The sequence below is a fragment of the Tenrec ecaudatus genome, chromosome 14 (assembly GCF_050624435.1).
Source record: "Tenrec ecaudatus isolate mTenEca1 chromosome 14, mTenEca1.hap1, whole genome shotgun sequence".
Lineage (NCBI taxonomy): Eukaryota > Metazoa > Chordata > Mammalia > Afrosoricida > Tenrecidae > Tenrec > Tenrec ecaudatus.
The window spans coordinates 40,704,754-40,725,639 of NC_134543.1; the positions used below are offsets into that span (position 1 = coordinate 40,704,754).

Sequence of the window (20,886 nt, forward strand, 5' to 3'; positions counted from 1 at the left end):
TCATCGGCGTCTAGATTTGGAACTTTTTAGTAAAAAACGATTGCGCTGGTGTGAAAGCGGGTTCTGACTCCTGCCTCCCGTTCCTCTGGAGAACCTTCTCATTCTGTGTCTTTGATGCTCGTTGGACTGCTGGCTGACACAGGTGTAACATGGCACATGCTAAATAAAGTGCTTTCTCCCATCAGAAGTTTGGTTTTAAAAATGTCTTTGTTGGGGGCTGAAGGTAGGACTATCACTAACTGGTTCACATGCTGTTCTGATTCCCGTTCTGTTCCAGACACAGAGCTTTTGGAGGGTCCAGTGCAAGCCTAGGAAAAGACACGTGAACACAATGCCTGCGTACGACTCAGCCACACGTCAGCCTGGCCCGCTTTCCCATTGGTGACACATGGAAAGCAGGTGGCATTGCCTGTCACAGCTGTAGGATGCCCAGTCACCTATTCATTCTCTCTGCAGGAGCTGAGAACAGAACCCACTGGGTGGAATGAGCCTTTCTCCGGTAGCCGTGCAGCTGCCGCTTGTCCGACTGCCCCTTGCTCCTCCAGTCCCTCTGACGGATTCACATCGACAAGCACCCCCCCTCCATCCCCCATCCCCCAGGGCTCGGGATTCAAGACCTCATACATGAAAAGAATATAAAACTTGGAATTAAACTTAATCAGCCACACACACACACTTTTAAAATATGTTTATTCTTTGGAGGATTATATAGTTTAACTGCTTTGTAAAAGAATCAGTCCAACAGTTTGGAGTTTAGCTTTTTTTTTTTTTTTAATTGGAAACATCTGAGTTGTAGATAACACAAGTACCTTCAAGTTTCTATACCAATCCCCGGTGACCACACAGTTCAACAAAACTTGAAGCATCATTTCGAGTGTGAAAAGTCTTACAAAATTTAACTTACAAAAACACCCCTCGCAAGCCTGCCGTGTGGCATTGCACTGTACATGTAGTCCAAAAACACAGCTAAAATCGGATTTCTTTTTTCTTAAAAAAATCAAAGTTTACATTATTCATACAGCTTGAGCATTATTAAAAAAGATGCACAATGACCACATCCATGCAATATAATTTCTTGTAAAAATTTGAGCGATATAAAAGAGTAGACCGAAGTCCGGCAGAGAGTATTTGGGTTTCTGTCACCTGTAGTTCAGGAAGGCTTGCTCCTAAACAGTCTCAGAATGATTGTTTCAGTCAATCAGCAAAGGGGCACATGTGTGGATTTCGGAAGCGTGGCAGAACCTGCTGGCTCGGTGTTACTCTGTGTTATCACATGGTGCACACCACACCTCGGGCTGCTGCAGTGACCTGGTTGTAACGGTGCCTTTTAAAGGAATCAGAATTCACAAAGTGCGTAGTAGCTGCTCAGGAACCTGCCAGCTCGAGAGCCCCTGAAACCTACCCACAAGCTAGCTTTGCAAATCCCCAGGGGGAGACTGCAAGGGTCCCCTGCCGGGGGAAGGGTCTGCAGCAGGAGAGCAATTCCCCGGAACATGTCAAACCCTAAGGGTCACCCACGCATGGGCGTGGGGGCCCATGGGCAGGGTGCTTGGTAAATAGGCTGTGTGTGGTGCTGCAGGCTGGGCCGTGCCCTCTAGGTGGGGGGCGGCCCGTTGGTATACCTCAGCATGGGGTAGAAGGACCGGGCAAAGTTGTTGGCCTGAGCGCAGCTGTAGTCCTCTTCGGAGGTGGGCAGCAGGCAGGCCAGGAGCAGCAGCAGCAGGAGCAGCAGCTGTAGGGGCAGTGCCACCCTGATCACCCGGGAGAGGAAGGAGCGCTGTGGCCGTGAGCTTCCAGCACCCAGCACCCTGCCAACAGAAGAGGTCGGGAGCGACTCATTAGGTTCCGAAAGCAAAATCCACTTACGTTCCCCGGTCCCCTGAGGACTTAAGAAATCCAGGACTCAAGATTCAAAGGGGGCGCAAGGCTGGTGGAAGAGAAGCCTGTCCTTTCTAGCTAAAAGCACACCAGAAAGCCAGGTCTACACCAGGGCACCGAGGGTGGCATTGGCCAGAATGGCGTGGAACAGGGGTGACACATCACCAACCATGAGGCCACATTACCTGTTGTCCTCCTGGTCCTTGCCTTCTGCAGTGCGCTCGGCTCCAAGCTGCTGAAATAGAAACAACACCATGAGCAAAGGGAAGAGAGGTGAGTGGTGCCGGTGAGAAGCGTCCCTCCCTAAATGATAACGTCCTCAGACGGGTCTCCCGCGGCACCTTGGAGACTCGGAGCACTGAAGATTAAACTCCCTGACGCAGGAGCAAGTTAGGTTTGTTCAGCGACTGAGTGTTCCACGTCCCCGTGTGTGGATCTGTTTTAAGGTCAAAAGGAGGAACCCCTTTAACGATGCTGGATGGACTCTGTCTTCCACAGCCCACTCTGAAGCCCCACGAAGTGTGAGGGAGTAGAAGAAAGCTTTGGTATCTGATCTTCAAAAAGTAGGTTGATTTGGGGGGGGAGGGGGGTAAACTTTGGACTTGCTGGCTGAGGCCGATCCAACAGGACACCTTTGAGGGCCAAGTCCCTATCATCTCAGAGCTTTAGAAACTAACCACCGCAGCAAAGAGTTGAGGCCGTCTGCTCCCTTCAAGGAAACCTTGTACATTCTCGGAAACCCTGTACGTGGCTGGTTTGGTGGGCCTCTCACCTTGGCTTGAGTAGCCGAGCCACTGTTGGCCGCTGGGTGCTGTCCCCTGGGGTCCACCCGGTCAATGCTGGGCAGAGATGGATCTGGGTTCTGAAATCCACACCCAAAGGGTCAGACCAGGGAAACAGAAGGCTCGGAGCAGTCTCCGGAGCTCCCAAAATGGGCCACCTGCTGAGTCTTCAGAGTGCTCCCCCCATTGACGGAGACCACAGGGGATGTGAACTAGGCAAGGCCAACCCATGGCACAGATATAAGGGTTTGCAGCTGCGAGAGGGAACCAATGACTGGCGGGCTCGGCCCCAGTCTGCTGTGATAAGGTGGTCAGCTGAAGACAATACGAAGCAGCTTCCACAAATTCACGGAAAGATCCCATTTCCTTTTAGTTCCCTTTTCCCCACACTTTTTGGAGCCCCCTAGAATCGTCTGAAAGAGCCCGGGCAGCCTATGGGCTAGATATTGAGCTCTAACCACAAAGTTGGCGAGTCAAGGCCGGCAGATGCCCCTCCAGGGAGACCAGGCTCTCTGCTCCAGAGAGTCTCACAAGGCAGAGCTGCCTTGGCAGTGGCAGGATTTTGGCTTTCGTGGAGTCTTGGTTGTCAGGGGCAACAGAAAGAGTCCAGAAAGGAGGGGCTAGCAGTCCCCAGGAAGCTTAGCAAAGCAGGTGCTTGACTCCTGGCTAAAAGGTTGGCCGTGAAGTCTCTCTGGAGAGGCCTTGGGGGCAGACCTGCACAGCAACCCCTGAACCCCCGATCTGCTCTGCACATGTGGGGCCACCGCAAGTCAGAATCGACTTGACCCCAACAAGCAACCACAGAACGGAGGGCCTGCTGGCCTCCGTATGGTGAGGCCACGGCCTGGGTAGTCCGTCCACGTGCTCCGAGTGACGTTTTCAGGAGAAGAAAGTACACACACGAGGTGTGGCCCTAGCACAGCGCCGTGCACTTGAAGCTGGCCTGGGAGAAAGCCGACGGCCGGCGGATAGGACAGCGGATCTCCGAGGGAGAAAGATGGGGCTGCGTGGGCCTGTAAAGATTCCGTCTGGGAGTTGCTCTGCACGGCCCCGCCGCACTGGGAGGCCGGTCCTGCAAGGTCCCTTTCAGACCACCCACCCCTCGGCTTTTCTGTTTGTCTCTCACGGGACCCCTTCCCTTGTAAGAGCTACAAGTGGCCTCACCTGGCTTCCCTGCAAGGACATTAAGTCTTGAGACACCTTTTCAAGTAACTGTTGGAACTTCTTCCCGATCACATGCACTTTCTCTTCAGCCTCCACGTAGTCTTCCCCGTGCCCCGTGCTGAGGAGGCTGCTCGAAATCGCCTGTAGGCTACTGACTTGCGGTTGACGTTTCAGTAGCTCCTGTTCAAGTTGCTGAAACAGGAGAGAGACTGAACACGCTGCTTGTCAAAGGGAGGCCGGGGGGGGGGGGGGGGGGGGGGTGGCACGTGAAACTTTCTGAGTGCCAGGGGACTTGCGGAAGGCATCGTGGGTGGTGGTCAGCTCCCATCTGCCTGCCCCGTAGCAGCTGGACGGCAAGTAGGTAGTCACCCCTCGCCCCCCACTCTGTATTCCTCCTCGCCCTGAAGACGACCCTGAGACCCGAGGAGTCGGGGAAGTGAGAGAAGTCACGAGTGAGGACCAAGATCTGATCCAGCATGGCAGGACGTCAAGGGAGATTCTAAGATCAATAAATTCATACCGGCTTACATACACTACTTCAGGCATACGGAGGTAAGGTGACTGGGCAAATCACGGAGCCCTGGTGGTGCCGTGGGTTAAGCGCCCACCTGCTAACCCCAGGCTGCTCCGAGGGAGGAAGATGGGGCTGCGTGGGCCTGTAAAGATTCCGTCTGGGGATCCTATGGAGCTGTCCCACAGAGCTGCTCTGAGTCAGTCAACCCGGTGGCACTGGGCTGGGTACTGGGCACCCTGGTGTCGATCATTCAGGGAATTAGCGGACTTGCTGCCCAGTAGGGAAGCCTGATATTAGACACGTGCGGTTATTGAGATTAGTTAAAAGGTCAGCCTCTCCATCACTCCACCCACCTATCCCAAGTCCTTGGTGGCCACCCGGGGCCCCTGCTGTCACACTGGGGTGGGGGGTACAGACCCCGAACCTCTCCACCCATCGTTACAGGAAGCTCCACCGGAGGCAGCGCTGCTGAGAGCAGGAGGAGCCCATGCGGCCGTTAAAATGAGAGCTCTTGGATGGAATTTGAGGGTTCAAAACGTCAATCGCATATACACTGGGGATTGAAAATACCATTTTGTGTACACGGGAGAAACCTGGGGGTTTGAGGTGTGTGTGTGAGTCGTCAGCTAGCCTCCAGGAAGGCTTTTCCACACCAGGCAGAGGAAGAAACCTCACCCAGCTTCCCGTGGTGGACCAAGTAAATGCATGAGACGCTTTCCACAAGTAAGCAGTCGTCCGAAGGGGTGTCTGGAGATGGTAAATGTCCGCGCCTCGGTTTCCGAGCCTAAGGCCCGCTGCTCTGGACCTTGGCTCGTTGCCCCTGCGCATTGCTCTGCTGCAGAGCCGAGGGGCCACGGCAGATGCCAGCCCACTGAATGCCAGTCAGACAAACCCCACTTGCCCGAGAACTCAGACGACAGTAGCTGTGACCAAACCCCTCAGGCAGGAACTCACCGTGAGTGCTTCCTGCGACTTGTGGAGGGCCTGGGGGTCTGCCCTGGGATCGGTGGCGTGCACCTCCTGCCTCCGGTTCTCCGTGCTTTCCAGCCACAGGAGCAGGCTCTGACTCAACTCCCGGAAGTCCTTGAAAAACAACACACATCACAGCACCACCCTCCCTTAGAAGGGGTGGCTTCTAGTCCATCCTGGCCGTTTGTTCTTGCTTTAACCAGTGACAGAAAGAGAGGGGCCAGGTTCCAATGAAATGCCAGGCACAATGCCAGAGCATGGCACAGGGGAAGCTGGGCAGGAGAGGGGTACAGCCCAATCCCAGGAGGTGTGGTCGATTTCCCCAAGAGAGGTGATAGCCCTGATGGAAAGGATCACACCATTAACTACTCTTTTGTCCCTGCCCCAGTGGCTAAGGGACATGCCACCCACTAGAACTGGCGATGGCCCAGGGACAGGGCTCCGTGTGGCTAAGCTGGTAGGCTCAAGTTCCCTAAGCCAGGTCAGAATGAAACAGCAGTGTGCAGTTAACATGGATGGAGGGGTGGCAGTGTATTAGGAACTAGGCACTGGGCTGAGCTGACGACCATTACACCTTTTAGTCCTCAAGAAACCCTGTGTTTGGGCACTGATCTTATTCCCATGATTCAGAGGAGAAAACAAAATCCTACAAGGTTCAACGGCTCGCCCACAGGCACACAGCTACGAAGTGACTGGAGTTGGATTAAAGGGCGCCTTCCGTTTGGGGGCCAGGCCTCCTGGTCACTGTAGATGCCTGCCTGGCAGAAGGACAGAGAAGGGGACCATGTGGACGGGGCACTGGAACCCTGACTGGAGGAGGAGTTGATGAACAGCAGGCCACTTAGGCAGCAGGCAGGTGGCGTGTCTTTGGAAAGGCACGGTTCCTCACTCGGGCCAGAGCAGCAGCCTGCCTGCGATAAAAATACCTGCTTTTCCCACCTCTGCAGGCCCGAGAGCCTGGCTGCTGCGCTCAGGGCACTGGCTCCGGGGCGGCCTGGCGCCGGGTGAGCGTACCTGGCACTGCATGAGGGACTGCCGCAAGCCCTCTCTCCAGTGGTCCACGGCCCCCTGCGCTGCCTCCCAGTGCAGGCTCAGCTGGTGGAGTCTGTTCTGGAGGTCCTTGGGCTCGGTGCTCTCGGCGAGCAGGAATTCCTTGCTGCTCGCGGTTACAGAGGCCACCAGAGCCTTGGAGGTGTCAAAGGCTGTTACGATCTCCTAGAGAAGAGGGAAAAGGCCAGGTGAGGCGCTCTGGAACGCATCCTGTGGGGCTCCGCTCGGGCCCCACTAGGGCACGGATCATCCAAATGCTTCCCGAGCCGCAGCCACAGAAACCAGAGTGACCTCGCCCGTGACTGGCTGGGAGACGTCAGATGAGGAGCTGCCTTACAAGGTCGGTGAACTCAGACACAGGCAGGGCCAGTGGCCTCATTCCAGGCAGCTGACTCACCCTGCTGACCTCTACAGCTTCTGCCCGCTGGAGGGCTCAGTACAAACTGTAGGCCAGGTTCCAATGCTAGTTCTCCCAGGTAAAATATACCCAGTTACTTTGCACTGGACCCCAAGTAGCACAAATAAGCTGAAGCCCTGGAAGCGTAGTGGTCACGAGTTCGGCTGTTAATCCTAAGGTGGGCAGTTCCAGACCACCAGCCACACTGCGGGAGAAAGATGAGGTTTTCTACTCCTGTCAAGAGTCACAGCCTCAGAAACCCACAGGGACGGACGGGTCTACCCCCTGCAGGGTCGCTATGAATCAGAATCAACTTGATGACATGGTGTTTGCTTTCTGAAACCACAAATGGTTTTCCTTAGGATGAGTAATAACCCCTAACCCACCATGGCAGAGAGTCAGCTAAAGGTGAAAATCTGTCGAGTGGATTCTGACTCATGGAGACCCCCTGTGGAGGGGAGTACGAAGGTGTTCTCCAGGGTTTTCAATGGCGGATTCCAGGGAGGTAGCTTACCAGGCCTTTCTTTGGCAGCACTTTTGGGTAGACTTGAACCTCCAGCCTTTCATTTAGAATTTGAGCATGTTTGTACCACCCAGAGACTCCGAAAGTAAGAAGAGTGTCCAGATACCCCCAGACCATTGGCTCCAGGTCACTCCAGAGCTCATGCTCAGAGCACTTCCAACGTACAGGCCTGACATTGCCACTTCTTGCCCCGAGGTTCATCCCAGGGGGTGGAAGGCTCATTCTGTGGGTGGCAAACCCACTGCCTAGCATTCACTTTCCAGTGGTGAGCTAGTCCTCCCGACCCGGCCTTTCCAAGATGCTCCACCTCCGAGCTGGACAGGAGTCCTCACGCACACTTGGAAGGGAGTCAGTGTGACATATAAGTTGCTGGAGGTCACCCCTAGAGGCCGGAATCAGGAGATGTCTCTGAGGTTTGACATTTTCAACACTTGGGGTGGTGGGTCCTTTGGAGATGTTCTTCAGTATGAAAAAAAGAAATCTGTGTCCGTGTCATTACCAGTGAGTGACAAGAGCGATGGAGAGGCTGGCCCCTACCTCACACCATTTGCAAGGTGCAGTGTGTGCCACTAGCAAGGTCTCAAGTCCTCTTTCCCAGCATACCCTCACTCACCTTCAGCCTCTTCACCCTGAGCTCCAGCTCCTTGAGGCTGGACGGAGGCGGCGCCGTCTTCAATGTCTCTAGCTCGGCTTCGGTGTTTCTCAGCCAAGTGGCGATAGTGTTGATGTCAGAGTTCAGCTGCTTCAAGTTTTGTTTTATTCTACGCTTGAGGTGGAGCTCTTGGGGTTTAATCAGCTCCCATCTCTCAAAGGCACCTGGGATAAGAAGCCGCCAATTAAAAACCAGCAAAAATGCACACGTGTCTCTGTTCCCAATTAAGGGAGGGGCAGGATTGGGGAGTTCTCTCTTGGCCTGGAGTATGCAGTTGCACCCCTACCGGGCTCTGGTTCAAGGTCTGTGCTGCTCCACTCCCACCAAGGCTGGAATGGGGTGGGTGGGTGGGGAGGAAACCCAGCTCGCTGCCAGCATGTGGTGTGGTCTGAAGTTCAGTGCTTAGTGCACGCTGCCATCAAGGGGCTTCCCCCGTAGCCCATGAGTCACCAGGTCAGCGCTATCAGTTGTAGTCTAGATGTAAGGGGTCTTCCTTAGCGATTACTCTCGCAATCACTGAACTGACCTTCACACACAAGTGAAGTCTTTAAAACATGCACTTCATCACATGACGCTCGTTGGACTGTGGCTACAGAAGCGTTCTGAAGGAACGTGCAGATTTTAAAATAACACCCCCGTTTGTCGAAGGAAGTTCAGGGGAGTCTGCGAGGGATGTGGTGACAAGAGTCAGCTGCTAATGAGCGCTCTGTTGAACAATCAACTTCACGAAGTGCCCCAGTCAGCTGGAATCGAGACCCTGCACTTCCGACCGAGGACCACCGTTTCCATCTACCTGACTGCTGCCCCGCCTGCCCTGCGCCTTCCTGCCGGGGGCTGCTGCTCACGCCTCGGGGGTCTTCTTTGCCAACGGAGGTGCCTGAAGATAGCAGCAGCTTTGCCTGGAGAGAAACACGTCTTAAGTTACCATTGAAAGGTGAAAGCTCATTTTGAATGCCATTTGACATGACCGAGAGCAGGTTAGCCAATCTGCAAGCCCCAAACAAAGCAAACGGCACCGCCTTCAGGCTGGTTTCAACTCATAGCCACTCTGTAGGACAGGGCAGAACTGTCCCCAGGCGGGTTTCCGAGACTGTAACTCTTTACAGGTGTGGCTGGTGGTTTCGAACTGCTGACCTTGAGGTTAGCAACCCAGTGGCTACCCACTCCTCTGGTCTGTAAGAACAGGTAAGGAAGGAAGGCTCGGGGCTCTTCTCCTGAATAGGCAGCATTTCCAGCAAGCAGAGCTAACAGCAGAAACAGAGCGTTGGAAAAGGTCCACGAGGCGGAAAGCAGACCAAATGTCAGTGACAGAGATACAATGGACTGCTTTCGGGTCAGGCTGCCTGACGCTCCTCAAAGGACCAGGCCTGGGAAGCAGGGACTGAGGAGTTTGCCAGGCTGTCCCTGCACGTGAATGTGGGAACCGTGGCACAGTGTCTTACAGATTCCTGCTTAGCCGCCCAGTCGCTCTGCATCGTAACAGTAGCAAAATGACAGTGATGAAGTACCACCGAAAATAATTTTATGGTTGGGGAGTCACCACCACATGGGGAACAGTCTGAAAGGGTGCGGCCTGAGGAAGGCTGAGAACCACGGCTCTCGGGTCTTTCATGACCAAGAGTTAGCTTTTACTGTACATGCGGGCTCTTCTGTTAGCACAGCCCGGGTGGGGCTATGATGGAAGGCCTTCCCCCCAAAAAATGTTTGGTTTTGTTTTTTAAAAGAAAAGTCATGCCTTCTTTGGCTTGAGTCCATATGGCCTATTTGTGTGGAATGAAAACACCCTACGGAGTGGTGGTGACACACCTGGTTACTGACACAGTGAGGGCTGGGCTTGTTGACGGTGGCCCGCCGGTAAGGAGAACAAGCTAATCGCCGGAGGAGCCACCCCACAAGGGCCCTGCAGGGGAAGTCACACTCCCGGGCTGAGTCTGCGTCCCCCAGGATGGCAGGTCAGATTCTACTCAACAGAAGGAGCAGATGAACAAGGACAGCTGCTTGCTTAGCCAGAGACAGAGGTTCTGACTTAAGCACGGGCAGCCCTGCTCACACTGTCCTCTGGCAATAGCCACTCCTAGACAGAGAGGGCAGTTTGGGAACTCCCCCGGTGACGCCTACAGGGCTTTGGGCCTAACGGACATTTCAACTCCTTTGCTTCGAAATCTTGGTCCTCTGAATGACCTTGGGCCACCATCAAACCTTAGGCTGGCTTCCCACTCAGCACCTGCCCACCCAAGGCATGCCTAAGGAGCTCTGCTACCTGAGGAACAGGTAACTGGTGGAGGCTGCAGGGGTGGGGTGCGTGCATACACACCTGAGCAAGCATTTTCAGGTATAAACAACTACAACGCATCATGCCACACCAAACTCAGCGCTGTCAATCGCGTCCAGGCCAACTCACAGCAGCTCTAGGCTGAGTCCTATGGCTGGCCACCTCTGCGGGCCTTCTCCGTACTACGCACTTGATTTGACCTTGGATGCATTCATCCTAACAACAATTATCATGGGCGGTAGGTTTATCTCCAGAAGAGGAAGCCCAGGCGCACAGGGTTCAGGCATAAGTACCGAAGACCCCAGAGCCATTTCCTAGACACAGGTCTGGGGGGAGTCAACCCACTGTCCACTTTGTTGAACATCACGTCTTACTTTCAATGAACTGGATGGTTAATAGGCGAGTGTAACAAAGGCTTGAGTTCTTAGGAGCTGTTCTGGGAAGCCGGCCCTTCAATGTTCCACCATCGGCATGGTGATGGACCACAGCGATAACTGCCGTTGCCTCAGTGCCGACAGAAACTTGTCTACGGATCTAGTCAGTTCTGCCAGGGTTCAGCACCAATGGCGTCAACCAAGGGAAAGCCAACCCAAACATGAGCCTGGGGAGTGAGCCCACAAAAGCAAAAACCTCACCGCCATCTAGTCGATGCCCACGGGTAGTGACCATCTAGGACGGGGTAGAATCACCCCCGTGAGTTTCTGAGACTGGCATAAAAAGCCCGCCTTTCTCCCGTGGAGCAGCTGATGGTTTCGAACTGCTGACCTTATGGTTGGCAGCCCAACACATAACCTCAATGCCACCAGGGCTCTTCCAGAGGGAGCACACAGTATCTATCCAAGTATCTATTACACATGTACTTGGGGTCAAGACTTACGTAGTCTGGCTTGTAAGGGGTGCTGGCATCCGAGGGGATGGGCGGCACATTCCTGTCTCCTTCCCTCGGTTTGTAGGGACGCGTGGGACAGGAAGGGCTGTCAGGAACATGCCATGAGTGGCTCTCAGAAAGGGACTGGCCTGAAACAAAGAAGACAAGGGATGGTCCATTCCCGTGAAGGCGAACGAACGTTCGTGTTCGGTCACACAGAGAACGGTCATTGGCAATGTGCATCGGGTTATGGTGTAAAAATGAGTTCTGCAGCTTCTCTTGCAAAGCATGCATGTTTGCAAAATGTCAGTATGTCCCAGGCGGGCATGAGATGAGAGACATGCAACCGAACAACACCGTGCCTTTGCTAGATGGGTTTATGATGGAGCACAACAGACAAATGACTTGCTGCAGGTGGAGGGGGGCTTTGGAGCTGGGGCTCGGAGGTGGTGACGCTGAGCTGCAAGGCTGGGTCTGGAGACCAAGGGGTCAGAAGGCCTCTCAGGTGTCCGAGGAAGAGAGAGCTGCCAGGTGGACTTGGGAACTAAAGGGCCGCCCATGGCTCTCCTCTACCACTGCACTTGGGGTGGGTCAGCGAAGGCAGCTTAGAGCCACACATCTGGGAAAGGCCGTCTGCATGGACCACAAGTACGACGGCACCTCTGCTCCCACCCACCCACCCCTCCTCTTCCCAGGAAGTGACCCTAAGCCAGGCAACCGTGCCAAACCCAGCTGCCATGAAGAAAATTTGGTCTGGGCCCCAGGACTTCAGCAGTCAGGTGGAGGACAAAGAGACCGGGCACCACGAAGAACACCACGAAGAACTCCCCGACGGCCCAGCCCTGACGGGAAAGTAGGGGCGCTGCGGAGGGCGCTTGGCTGCGGGGGTTGTCACAAGCACGCGGGTATGTGTGAGTACGGCAGTGTAAATACACCATGACGCGAGGGCCGAGGCGCATGGTGTCCGCGGAAGGCGAAGTCAGACATGACACGGAGACGAGCGGGCTGAGGGTGCAGAGCGCGCTGCAGCGTGCTGCCGCGTTTGAGACGCATGCAGGGGCGGGGGCAGGGCCTACCAGAAGATGCTTTCAAAGTTTTTGTGGTCATTTTAAGATAGGCCTCAGGGTTTTCAGGGATTTCTACATCTGAAAAAGAATAACGCCATGTTCCTCACTGGAGGAGCATGTAGATTAATGCTAAAACAGCAGACACGCCGTCGGCCGGGAGGAGAGACCCGGCTCACCCCCCTGTGGAGGGAAAGACTTGGAGACCCCAGCAGGATTGCTCAGCCAGCCCAACGGCCAGCCGAGGCCGTGGCAGGGGAGAGGGAGGCAGGAGAGAGACTGGAGGCCATCATCTCCGGCACCGGTGAAGGGCATGCTCACTGCTGCGGCTCTCGCGAGCGCCCCGAGCCATCAGTGAGGGCCACGGTCTCCAGAAGGATGTCTGTCCTCTCTCCTCTGATTCGGCTCCTGCTCAGAGGGAGCCGCCGCTCAGCTGACGGCCCAGTGGGCAGGACGGAGCATATGGATGAAGCCACAGAAAGCCCGGATCAGCCACAAGCTGGCGAGTGGGCCCTCCATCACCGAGGACTGACTGAGCCCTAAGGGGCTGAAAACACAGCCGATGGGGCCACTCCCAGACCCTTACCTGACAGGGCACTGTAGAAAGGGCCCTCCTCGTCGTCTTCGTGAGAGGAGGAGCCCCCCACGTCACCTGTGTGGTCCCACTCCAGAGGGATGGAGTCCACGCTGACGGGGGTCTCGCAGCCAGACCGCTCGTGCCCCGGGGCCGGGGGCATCAGCTGGCAGAGGGACTGCGGGGACGCGGGCTCCTCGCTCTGCTCTCTCTTGCACCAGGAGTCACTGGGGATCTCTCTGGGGTCTTCCAGGTCCGTTTCGTTCTCTGAGGTCTCCTTTTCGTCCTCCAAGCCCTGAGGACCACAGGGGAAGCGGTGTTAGAATTCGGGGTCCGCCCGACAGGAAGGAAGTGGCTGCCCTTCCCCATCCCTCAGGCAGATTGGAAATGAACCCAAACTTCCCCTGGCCCACGTCAATTTAGAACGGTTCTTTCCAGGTAGATGCTGGGAAACGGAGATTAGAATCAGTATGCCCCAAAGCTTCATGCCCTCCTCCCTTCCTGGGAAAACTAAATTTGATCATCTAAGTTGAAAATAAAGTTTATCTAGAGCTCACGGTTCTCAGCCTGTGGGTTGCGACCCCTTTGGGGGCGGGGGGAGTGTCAAATCACCCTTTCACAGAGGTCGCCTAATACATCCTGCGTATCAGATGGTTACATGACGATTCATAACAGTAGCAAAATGACAGTTATGAAGTAGCAACGAAAATAATTTTATGGTTGGGGGGTCACCACAACATAAGGAACTGTATTAAAGGGTCACGGCATTAGGAAGGTGGAGAACCACTGCTCTAGAAAAAAACGGAAGCCAAAGTTTCAGGGATGATTCATGGCAGGAACCAAGCCACAGCAAAACACACACAAAAGGACATTAGCATGCTCTGATGAAACTCCCCCACCTTCAGGGGCCCCATGTGCCAGTGATGCCTGTCAAAGCCCACTGACCGCTCAACGGCTGCATCCACCTGGTTGGTAATGCCTCAGTACACCTCCCTCACCCCACTGCTCCCGAGTTGACGGCGGCTCCGAGCGGCCCTCTAAGGCGAGGTAGAACTGCCCCTGTGGGTTTTCAGCCCGCAACTCTTCACGGGAGTAGACAGCCTCTTCATTCTCCTGCTGAACGGGGCTGGTGGATTCAAACTGCTGACCTTGCAGCCACCACTCTCATTTTAAAATGAGGGTGATAGAGGGTAATTGCGGAGGCTCTTTCTGACAGGGAAATAGCCACATTTGAAGTTGATCACCCGGGGATAGAAAACACAGAAAAAGTGGCCATTGGCCAATGGGCATCAAGAAATAAAACTGCAGGCCCACAAAGTCAGTGACCTTGAGGAATAGCTTTAATTAGTGCCACCTGAACTTTCCCCTCACCCCACTATTAAGCAGTGCATTTGGCATTTCAAAGGTGAGAACCCAGTATATGAAAAGCAAGGCTAGATTAAAACAGTAGTGGTAAAAAAACAAACAAACCCCAAAACCAAAACAGAACAAAAAAAGCAAGGCTGTAACAGAAGCTCCCAGATCTGAGATAAAGGCAAAGGAGAACACTCTCCCAAGTCTAGCAACCCCGGAACCACGATCATTTGGTCCTAGTGGTACCGACACAGGCTAGAAAAATCGTCCTGAAGAAGACACTGAGAACACCCACCAGAAGCCAGGGCTCTCAGGGCTCTGCCCTCCCCGCTGGGTAGTGGGGAACTTCGAAGGAACTGTGGCGGGGGACACCTGTGGCTTTAAAGCCAGCGACAGCAGTGGAAACGAAAGAAACTCAAGACACAAGTCTTAGGTTGTATAGCACTGAATACATCATAGCTGGCCATTTTACAAGCTAAGTTCCCCAAAGGCTTTCCAATGCAGTCAAATGGTAAACGCTGAGTGGCCCGGCGGCCCCTTACCGGAGCACGGGCAGTCAGCCGCCGGTGGAACCGGGAGACCCTGCCGAACACCTCCTGGCAGTACCGGTGAAGCTCCTCCAGCTCGTCCTCGATCAGCACCGCGTCCAGGGGCTCACTCTTCTGGATGAGCTGCTCCCCGAACACGATCAGCTGGTCGATCTTGTTGGTGTTCAATGTGATCTCCTGCTGGAAGCCCTGTTTGGAATAAGGAAAGGGAAGGATTTTCCTGGGGGTTCCCAGTAGTTTCTTACATAGCCCAATGGGCCAGGGGTCGGTGGGGCGGGCATGATGGGGACAAAGAACCAGAAGGCCATTGCTTTGTCCTTTCAGCTAGGACTGCAGGCTTTATCAAGTCTGTAAGTGACAACGGAATTTTAATCAGCTTGCACACACACACACCCCCACTTCCTTTAGACACTGACTCTTCCATTTAAGATCCTTCCCAAAGCGCGAGGATGGCTATGTAGAGTGACTAGGTGTGAAAATGAGACTGTGTCTTATCAGGGATTGGTGGGCACAAAACACTTCTGGTGATAAGCCACCAACGGGGCAGTCACTTGGGTGGACGCAAAGTGACACTTACATTGCACCACATATATGCTGCTCCGGCAAGGCAAACTTGTTTCTTAACCTCTTCAACAACCTGACCCACGAGGGAATGAGAGCACCATGATGGTTCTTGGGTAGTGCCAACTACGGACACGGTGGGCTGCTAAATGAAAGGCCCGGCTCCAGGGCATGCAGGCGCTGCTGAAGCATGGTCTGGCAGTGAGCGTCTCAGCAGTCAGCCACGAGTACGTCCTCCGAAGCACAGTTCTGCTCCGACACACAAGTTCAGTGGGTGTTTGTACGCTGAACTATGGCTGTTCGTTAACAGTGGGAGAACAGAAGGTGTCTGCTCTTGGCCCCACCGTTCCCCAAAGAGCATCTTATGAGGCTCTGGGTGGAGCCCCGTGGGAGCGTTCTCCCACTGGTTGACTGTAAATGACTAAAAGAAAAAGGAGCCTGTGGCTGCCCTGGTGGCTCTAGCTCTTCTGGAATGTGGTCCTGGCTTGTCGGAGGTGGGGGTGGGGGAGGGGTGGCAGGCTCGCCTCTGCAGAGATGCATCCTTTGCAGAGGAGCCAAGGCAGCAACCCTTACGTTCAGCTGGCGCATTTTGTCGTCAGCGTCGCTCTCGGAGAAGTGCTCCACGTTGGTCAGCTGCAGGTCCATCTCGGTGAGCCACACCAGAATGCTCTCTCTGGTCCCCTCAAACTCCTCCCTCTGATTGGTGAAATGCTGTCACGGGGGCGAGAAACAGCAGCGCATGTTTGTGTGGACTGTGGAATCAGTCCAGCCAGACAGCCAGGTTCTTTGAGGCCCACAGGATAGGGTGGTCAGAGCACTGGGGGAGAAACCGGTCTTGGGAGGGCCCCAGGAGATCTGCAAAGCCAACACACACAGGGCGGGGGCGGGGCAGCAGGCTGGGCTCTCCTCATTCCTGGCTGCATGGCTTCACCTCCTAGCTGCCCCGAGCCCCAACTTCTTCACTCGGACATGAGGGAGAGCGACCGGATGAGCTCTTAGGGCTGAGCGCTGCTGGAGACAGCAATTCTTTAGCCTAAATCAGTGATTGTTTGTTTGTTTGCTTTTAGGGGTGAAATTTAATATCTGTGAACTATACATACTCAATGAAAAATATAAAATTATATACAATAAAATACATGGATATATTTCACTGTGCGTGTGCATGTATCTATATATCTACCTATCTCTCTATATGTTGTGTTTTGGTGAGGAGTTTAGGATCCTGTATAACCACTTCAGAGCACATTATTCACAGACCAAAAACTGCCTCTGTGGGTTTGCAAGACTGTAACTCATGACAAGAGTAGAAAGCCTCATCTTTCTCCCACAGAGCAGCTGGTGGTTTCGAACTGCTGACCTTATGGTTAGCAGCCCGGTGTGTAACCCACTACACTGCCAGTGCTTCTGCTGTTCAGGAACACTGGCTATATTTTCCACACAGGGGCCAACCCTGCTGGTTGTTCCATTTCCATTAATTACTCTCGGTTCCCATCCCCACCTGTCTCTGTAGCTCTGCTTTTGGGTAAAGGTAGGTTGTTTGGTCTCAGGTGGATTATCATTATTGTATGCACGGTCCTTATTTTAAAATACTGGCCCACAGTGCTCACGTCATTAGTGAGTTTTCTAGTCTCTCCTGTGAGGAACTCCTTTGGGGTCAGGCTGGGCACTTGGCCTGTTTTTACCCACGAGTCTTTTGCACAATTGCTGGTCGCAGATGGTTTGGCAGCTTCAAGACAGAAAAGCACTGCTCAGGGTGGAGCTTGGCCTCGTGCTGCATTTGATTCTATGGACATGGTTCTGGCCCGAGGAGCTTTATCACCTCCACGGAAAGACGGCTGCCCCTCAGCTTCCCACCCCAAAGATGGGCAGTGGTTCTCAGACAAATGTAGCATTCTGTGCCCAGGGAAGCTTTTGGGTGGTTAACAGTGAAGCCAGAGAATTAGGAGTTAATACAATAGGGTTTCTGAACTATCAGAAAAGCTAGCCAATTTCTTCCTAAGAGGGTTAAAAAAAACAAAAACAAAAAACCAAATCCAGGTTCTCAACTTCTTTTGTTGCCTTCATGAACTTTCTGTCCTAAGAACACAGGCAGGGATGAAAATGCATCCATTTCTGCAGCTCCTCCCCACCCCAGTCCTGTCCGTTTATACCTGGACTCTCCAAAGGTCTGCAGACTCCATCCTCTGAATTACAAGAAGCTGGGGTGAACGTTGATGGTCACAGACCAAACCCAGCCTTTGCAGTGAGGCAGCGGGCTCTGAGATTCAGAGGCCACTCCCTGCCCCCAATTGCTACCATGCCGAGGGGCCAGCGTGCTTTGTCCAGGTTTCCCCAGTGCAAGATGCAACGGGACACAGAACTGAACAAGAGCCAAGACTCTTCCTGACATTTCTCCTACTGCACCTTCCCAGACCAGGAAGGCAGCTTCTAGACTCTGACATGCATGCCTCTGGGGCTTCCTGAGATAGGGATGTCTTTGGCTAAACAAATCCTGGAAATAGGTTGTGCCTACAGTCCCAGATGCAAACTCCACGTTAGGAGGCATGATGGCTGGCAGCTCTGGGCTTGAACAAAGATAGCTCAGGCCTCCCCGTGAAATCTTGCAGCCTTGGCAGGGCCCAGCGCGCCCCCAGCCTTTACGCGCAGAGGGGGGCCGGGGCCCGAGGAGGCGCTCACCCGGAGTCTCCGCAGTACGGCCGCGACCCGCTTCTGCAGGTTGTCCCAGCGCTGGTTGCCCTCGTGCACCATCTGCTTCAGTCTGCTGGCCGTGTCGGTGCGGTTCTCCCGGGCCAGCCGCCGGTACTGCTTGTTGATGAGCTCCAGCTGCGTGAGCCTCTCGTGGATCTGCCGCTGGAAGGCCTGCCGCCCAGAGAGAAGGGGTCCCTGTCTGCCACAGCGCCTGCTGCAGCCCTCCCCGTTCTCCCGGCCTCCTGACGACCCCGACATTCCATTCAGTTCCCAGGATGTGTCAGGCTCAGTCATGGTGGGGGTGGGGGTGGGATGCCAGAGCAGGAATGGCGTGCCAGACACCCCCTGCGAACCCGAATGACCTGCTTTGAGTGGTGCATCCCCACCCTGAACTGTCAAGGGAGAGCTTACTCCACCCGACCTTCAGAGGCTAAGCAAAAGAACAGGCTTTCTATAAAGAGAAATACAACCCTGAGACAAAGGCAGGCTACCACGTGGACGTGACTTCAGGACACACTGTGTGAGGTCAGCCCATCACACATGGACACACACTACCTGGCCCTAAAGCTTACTGGTAGTGGCCGGGGTGGGGTGGGGGGTTCAATGCTCATGGGGGTGTGTGTCTGAGTTTTTGTCAATGGTGGTAGCATCACCACGTGATTAACATTATCAATGGCAACAACGATACGTGGACAATTAACTCGGTGACTTGGTAACTATTCTGTCGTGTAATTTTTATCGCACTAAGCAACGACATGAAGAGGTTTTAAATGGTAAACCAAGGCCGGGCTGTCACGTTCGGGTCAGGCCTGCGGTGGGGGACGGAGGCCGCGCAGCAGGAGCCACTGGCAACGCCTGCGCCGTGGCCCGCGCTTCTGCAGGAGGGAAAGGCCCTTACCTCACACCTCTTCAGTTCTTCTTTGGCAACTGTGTACAACACCTCTGAGGAATTAGGGTAGGCTGCCAGCCTCTCGGCGGAGTCCAGCCAGTCTTCAAAGCGTGAGTAATCATCTAGAAACTTCTGCCACAGGCGCCACGTCTCTTCAATCCTGACGGAAGGACAGCAGCCAGCGTGAGACATGCCGTCTATTTCAACCGTGTGTCTCCAGGTGCCACATCGGCCCGATACGTCCCTACTCACGCCCACTGGCACACACACCGGTCCCCTCCCCTTCCAGGAGAGAACCAGGTCACGGCTTCTTCCTGCTGGGAGTGCCAAGCCCCTCAGAGCTATGGCTTCAGGAGGCAGCTACTCAACAGCTGGTCACCGAAGGAAAAGGGGTCAGCTCACAGGGACACCCTGAGATCCAGAGACAGCACCCATTCTACAGGCACTGGCCACACGCTCCGGAGGCTCTGTGCCGACCCCTGGCCCTTTGCTGGACGCAGTGACAGCTCACAGCTGTTTGTACTGAGGCCGGAAGGGAGCACCGCTTACAGGGCAGCCCTGCCGGCACTGGGGCACATCCGGGCTCTTACTTCATTCGGCGCTCCATGGACATGGCGCAGATGTTCCGCCAGCGTCTGTCGAGGCTCCTGGTGGTCTGCTGGATCGAGTCGCACTCGGTCTCGTTGGCGCAGGCGTCAGAGTCATGCAGGAGGACATCACAGATGTTGAACACCGACTCCACCCCTGCGCTGTGCTGCTCGATATCTCGCTGCAGGTCCTACAGTTACAGCGGAGCAAGACAAGCTGTGGGAGACTGGCATCACACGGGGGACAGTCTGGGGGACAGACCGGGGTGCATCTCCACCTTGGAACCAGCAGCACCGGCAGCCAAATCCTCCTCATCTCCGGCACGAAGCCTGAGAACTGACACCTGGGCTCAGAGATGCTGACGTACATACGTGTGTGTGTGTGTGTGTGTGTGTAGAGGGGGATGGCAGTGAGGGTCCTCTGTGCACTAATGGGGGACCCCTTGAGAGCTCACAGGCCCCCAACTTTGGTCATGCATGGACCTACTCCATAACATGCAGGTTCGGGGGAAATTGAGACTTTTCTGATGTCAAGTTTAAATCTCTCACCTTTTTATAGTTAACAGAACTACTAAATCTAAGGGCTTTGTGGTATCCCCCTGCTTCCCCACAAAACACACACACACACACACATACACACACACACTCTCTCTCTCTCTCTCTCTCTCTCTCACAGACCATGCAGCCAGCCGCCTGGAGTGTCAAGAGTCTCCCACGTGCCCATGTAAAGGGTGAAAATGAAGGAGTCCAGGCAAGGTGGTGGATGGGTCTCTAGAATGGAGTCCTATGATGATGACAGTGATGCCGTTTCCCAGTCTGAGAAAAGTCAAGTTCATGAAGAGACAGTGCATGATGAGAGGGAAAAACCTGTTAACACCTAAGCATGGCGTTTGTTTGCAGTTATGGCCCGGAGAATATTTCTGCTCATCATGGCAACAGTCAGGGGATAAGAAGTCTCCTCTGCCAGTCAGGATGCATTTTAGGCTCCCGCTGGCATCTGCATTCTGTGACAGTGCGACCTGAGGTCACACTCTTAGATGTGGCTTTTATATTAATGTTTGTTTATATTAACATTAATATAGAATTTTATATAACATGTTGCTGTAAAACAGCACACTTAAATTCTAAGTTTTGAATACTACAGCAATTGTGTGTGTGTGTGTGTGTGTGTGTGTGTGTGTGTGTGAGAGAGAGAGAGAGAGAGAGAGAGAGAGAGAGAGAGAGAGAGACTGACTTTGCAGCACTTTGAATAAGCCACTCAATAAAAGTTACCTAGAGTCAGGAAAATTCAGAGCACGGGGAAGGTAAGTTTTATATGGCACCTGCCAAAGACCGCCGAAGGGCAGCCTTTCAGCACCCTCCCTCCTCCTGCCGCCAGCTACCTCCATCATTCTAGAGATAACCCTTGTACCCCTGGAAAGGAGGGAAGTTTTCTTTCTATTCTTTTGGTAAAATGGGCAGTCTGGATCATTGTGTGTTCAGATGGATATAAGAGGATAGACTGAACTGTAGGGCAGGCAATTCAAAATGAATTGAAAAGCGAGGGCCACAAA

At 54.1% G+C, this 20,886-nt stretch overlaps 1 protein-coding gene across 4 annotated transcripts in view; it reads right to left on the reverse strand.

The window, feature by feature from the left end:
* Positions 1 to 752: 752 nt before the first annotated feature.
* The window catches only part of SYNE2 (spectrin repeat containing nuclear envelope protein 2), a 284,685-nt gene continuing 264,551 nt past the window's right edge, over positions 753 to 20,886 (reverse strand). For 2 of the 4 annotated variants that reach the window (XM_075531883.1, XM_075531882.1), the window contains exons 100-115: positions 19,337 to 19,524; positions 18,756 to 18,906; positions 17,846 to 18,028; positions 15,743 to 15,880; positions 14,603 to 14,797; positions 12,720 to 13,002; positions 12,146 to 12,214; positions 11,079 to 11,218; positions 8,723 to 8,828; positions 7,891 to 8,093; positions 6,322 to 6,522; positions 5,293 to 5,421; positions 3,825 to 4,016; positions 2,651 to 2,740; positions 2,064 to 2,113; positions 753 to 1,808 (exon numbers count right to left, since the gene is read on the reverse strand). In XM_075531883.1, coding sequence (XP_075387998.1) covers positions 1,595 to 1,808; positions 2,064 to 2,113; positions 2,651 to 2,740; positions 3,825 to 4,016; positions 5,293 to 5,421; positions 6,322 to 6,522; positions 7,891 to 8,093; positions 8,723 to 8,828; positions 11,079 to 11,218; positions 12,146 to 12,214; positions 12,720 to 13,002; positions 14,603 to 14,797; positions 15,743 to 15,880; positions 17,846 to 18,028; positions 18,756 to 18,906; positions 19,337 to 19,524 — 2,532 coding nt within the window. In that variant the 3' untranslated portion in view covers positions 753 to 1,594. The remainder of the gene's footprint in view (positions 1,809 to 2,063; positions 2,114 to 2,650; positions 2,741 to 3,824; positions 4,017 to 5,292; positions 5,422 to 6,321; positions 6,523 to 7,890; positions 8,094 to 8,722; positions 8,829 to 11,078; positions 11,219 to 12,145; positions 12,215 to 12,719; positions 13,003 to 14,602; positions 14,798 to 15,742; positions 15,881 to 17,845; positions 18,029 to 18,755; positions 18,907 to 19,336; positions 19,525 to 20,886) is intronic. The other 2 variants (XM_075531885.1, XM_075531884.1) reach the window with 2 other exon arrangements.